The following is a 2,070-nucleotide window of genomic DNA, read 5'->3' on the forward strand; positions in this document are numbered from 1 at the left end:
TGGTTGGTGGGTGGTAGGATGAGAGTGGGTAATAGGGGGAGAGTGCATGGTGGTGGTGGTGTTGGTGGTGGTTGGTGGGTGGTAGGATGAGAGGTAATGGTGGACGTGGCTAGTAGACGGAGAGTGATGGTGCTGGTGATTGCTAGTAGAGCGAGGTTGGCAGTCGTATTAGAACTCGGCAGACTCCGAATGGAACAAGAGCCGTACAACGCAGAAGTGTCTACTACATGTATATATTAACCTTCGACTTTTACCAGTTGCCTCCTGAGTCCGCGGTCAGATTGCACAGCTCTGGAGGTGCTAGAGTGCTTGTACTGTGTCGCCACATTCCTTCTCGCGTTCAAGGACCAGCTGGGAATCAACGGCGGGTGAGTGCGCACACGAGAAGAGACGACATTTTCGCAGAGCTGCGTCGTGGGGTCGGGTCATGCCGCTGGTGGCGTGGGCAGAGATGCCAACCACTACGATTTATCCGTATTTTATACGAATTTCTATTCCTTTGCACCACTACGACCAGTTTGTATCAAACTACGAATTTACTGTGATCGAACCAAAAAATGTTGTTTTTAATTGTCATTTTTTGTCAATTTATTGTAATTTTTGACCCTCAGAATGCAGGAAATTGCATCTCAGAATCAAAAAATGTTCCTGGAGGCATGCCGGACCCCCCTAGCAAACTCGGGTCACTACGTCACCCTCGAACTACTAATTTGATGGCCAGAAACTACAGATTGCTTCAAATATGTGTTGGCATCTCTGCGTGGGGTTAGGTTTACGCATTAGTTGGGTAACTGGTAAGTTTACCATGTTTCTGTCAACAGTCTATGAGAAAAAGTTAGTATTAAGATTAATTTTGTTTCTGACAACGGGCCCCCTGGCCCTTTGGTCGTACGTTGCCGACCCGCTGACGTAGAGTTAACGTTGTGGTTAGCGCACGTGAGATGTGAGAGAGCTGAGGTTAGTCGCTGTTGCAGGCTGCACTACCGCGTGTTCTACGCGCTGTACCTGCACGAGAACACGATGACGGTCACGCGGTCAGACATGGCGTCAACGCTGCGCAGGAGCAACAAGGGCCAGCAGTGCATCAGCAGATACGGGTAATCACGGCAATATGTATATATGTCATATGTATATATATATATATGTGTGTGTGTGTATACATATATACAAATTTATATGAAATATACATATATACATAATACATATACATATAAACAGAGTACTAACATGCACAAACACGGACGCATGCACAAACACACACATATTACAACCTACTTGATACAGCACATGTCACATGCACACGCACACACACGCACACACACACATGTACATGCACACGCACACACACGCACACACATGTACATGTACACACACGCACACACACGCACACACCTCAATTTCTTCTCAAGCTTCGTGTTTTTCGGTCGTCCAATGTCGCAGCCGAGTGAAATCACATGATGACAACGATGCGCCATCCAAACATCATTGCCATCGCGTGACACGTCTGCCGCTGACGCTCACTTGTTCTCGCCCGCAGGATGGGGACGTCGTGCGTTCGACTAACACATGAGCAGCTGCGCATCGTCAACCACCAGCTGGCGCCGGGAGCGGTGATGAAGGTGGTTGCGTTCGCGGGCACGGGGAAGACGACGACACTGCTGCGCTACACACAGCTGCGACCACACCTCTCCTTCCTGCTCGTCGTCTACAACAAGTACGTCGCGATGTGGCTTTCGTCGTCTCGTTCCGATGCTCAGGCGCGGATTTAGGATTCCAGAAACCGGTCACAGGCTGGGTATCTTCAGAATTGACCCTCAAAATTCACCAGAATGCACCAAATATAGCCTAATTTTTTAAAAATTCCCCCGGACCCCCCTAGCTGTGACTAGAACTATGAAAACTGGTCACCCAAACCCTCTGGACGGACTTGCGGCCCCGGTTTTTGCGCGAAGCGCACAGCTCGCGGCCAAGCCGCGCCCCAACGCGAATACGCCGCCCCCTTTTTGTCCACTTAGAGAGATATCTGAGACAGGGGTCTGAAACCGCACTACGCGAAAACTGGGCGCAATC

At 49.7% G+C, this 2,070-nt stretch overlaps 1 protein-coding gene across 1 annotated transcript in view; it reads left to right on the forward strand.

The window, feature by feature from the left end:
* The window catches only part of LOC106816679, a 2,800-nt gene extending 1,031 nt beyond the window's left edge, over window positions 1–1,769 (forward strand). Inside the window, exons 3-5 of the mRNA XM_014821301.1 lie at window positions 258–368; window positions 975–1,097; window positions 1,538–1,769. Coding sequence (XP_014676787.1) covers window positions 258–368; window positions 975–1,097; window positions 1,538–1,769 — 466 coding nt within the window. The remainder of the gene's footprint in view (window positions 1–257; window positions 369–974; window positions 1,098–1,537) is intronic.
* The last annotated feature ends 301 nt before the right edge of the window (window positions 1,770–2,070 follow it).

This window comes from Priapulus caudatus, unplaced genomic scaffold (assembly GCF_000485595.1).
Source record: "Priapulus caudatus unplaced genomic scaffold, Priapulus_caudatus-5.0.1 Scaffold1453, whole genome shotgun sequence".
NCBI lineage: Eukaryota > Metazoa > Priapulida > Priapulimorpha > Priapulimorphida > Priapulidae > Priapulus > Priapulus caudatus.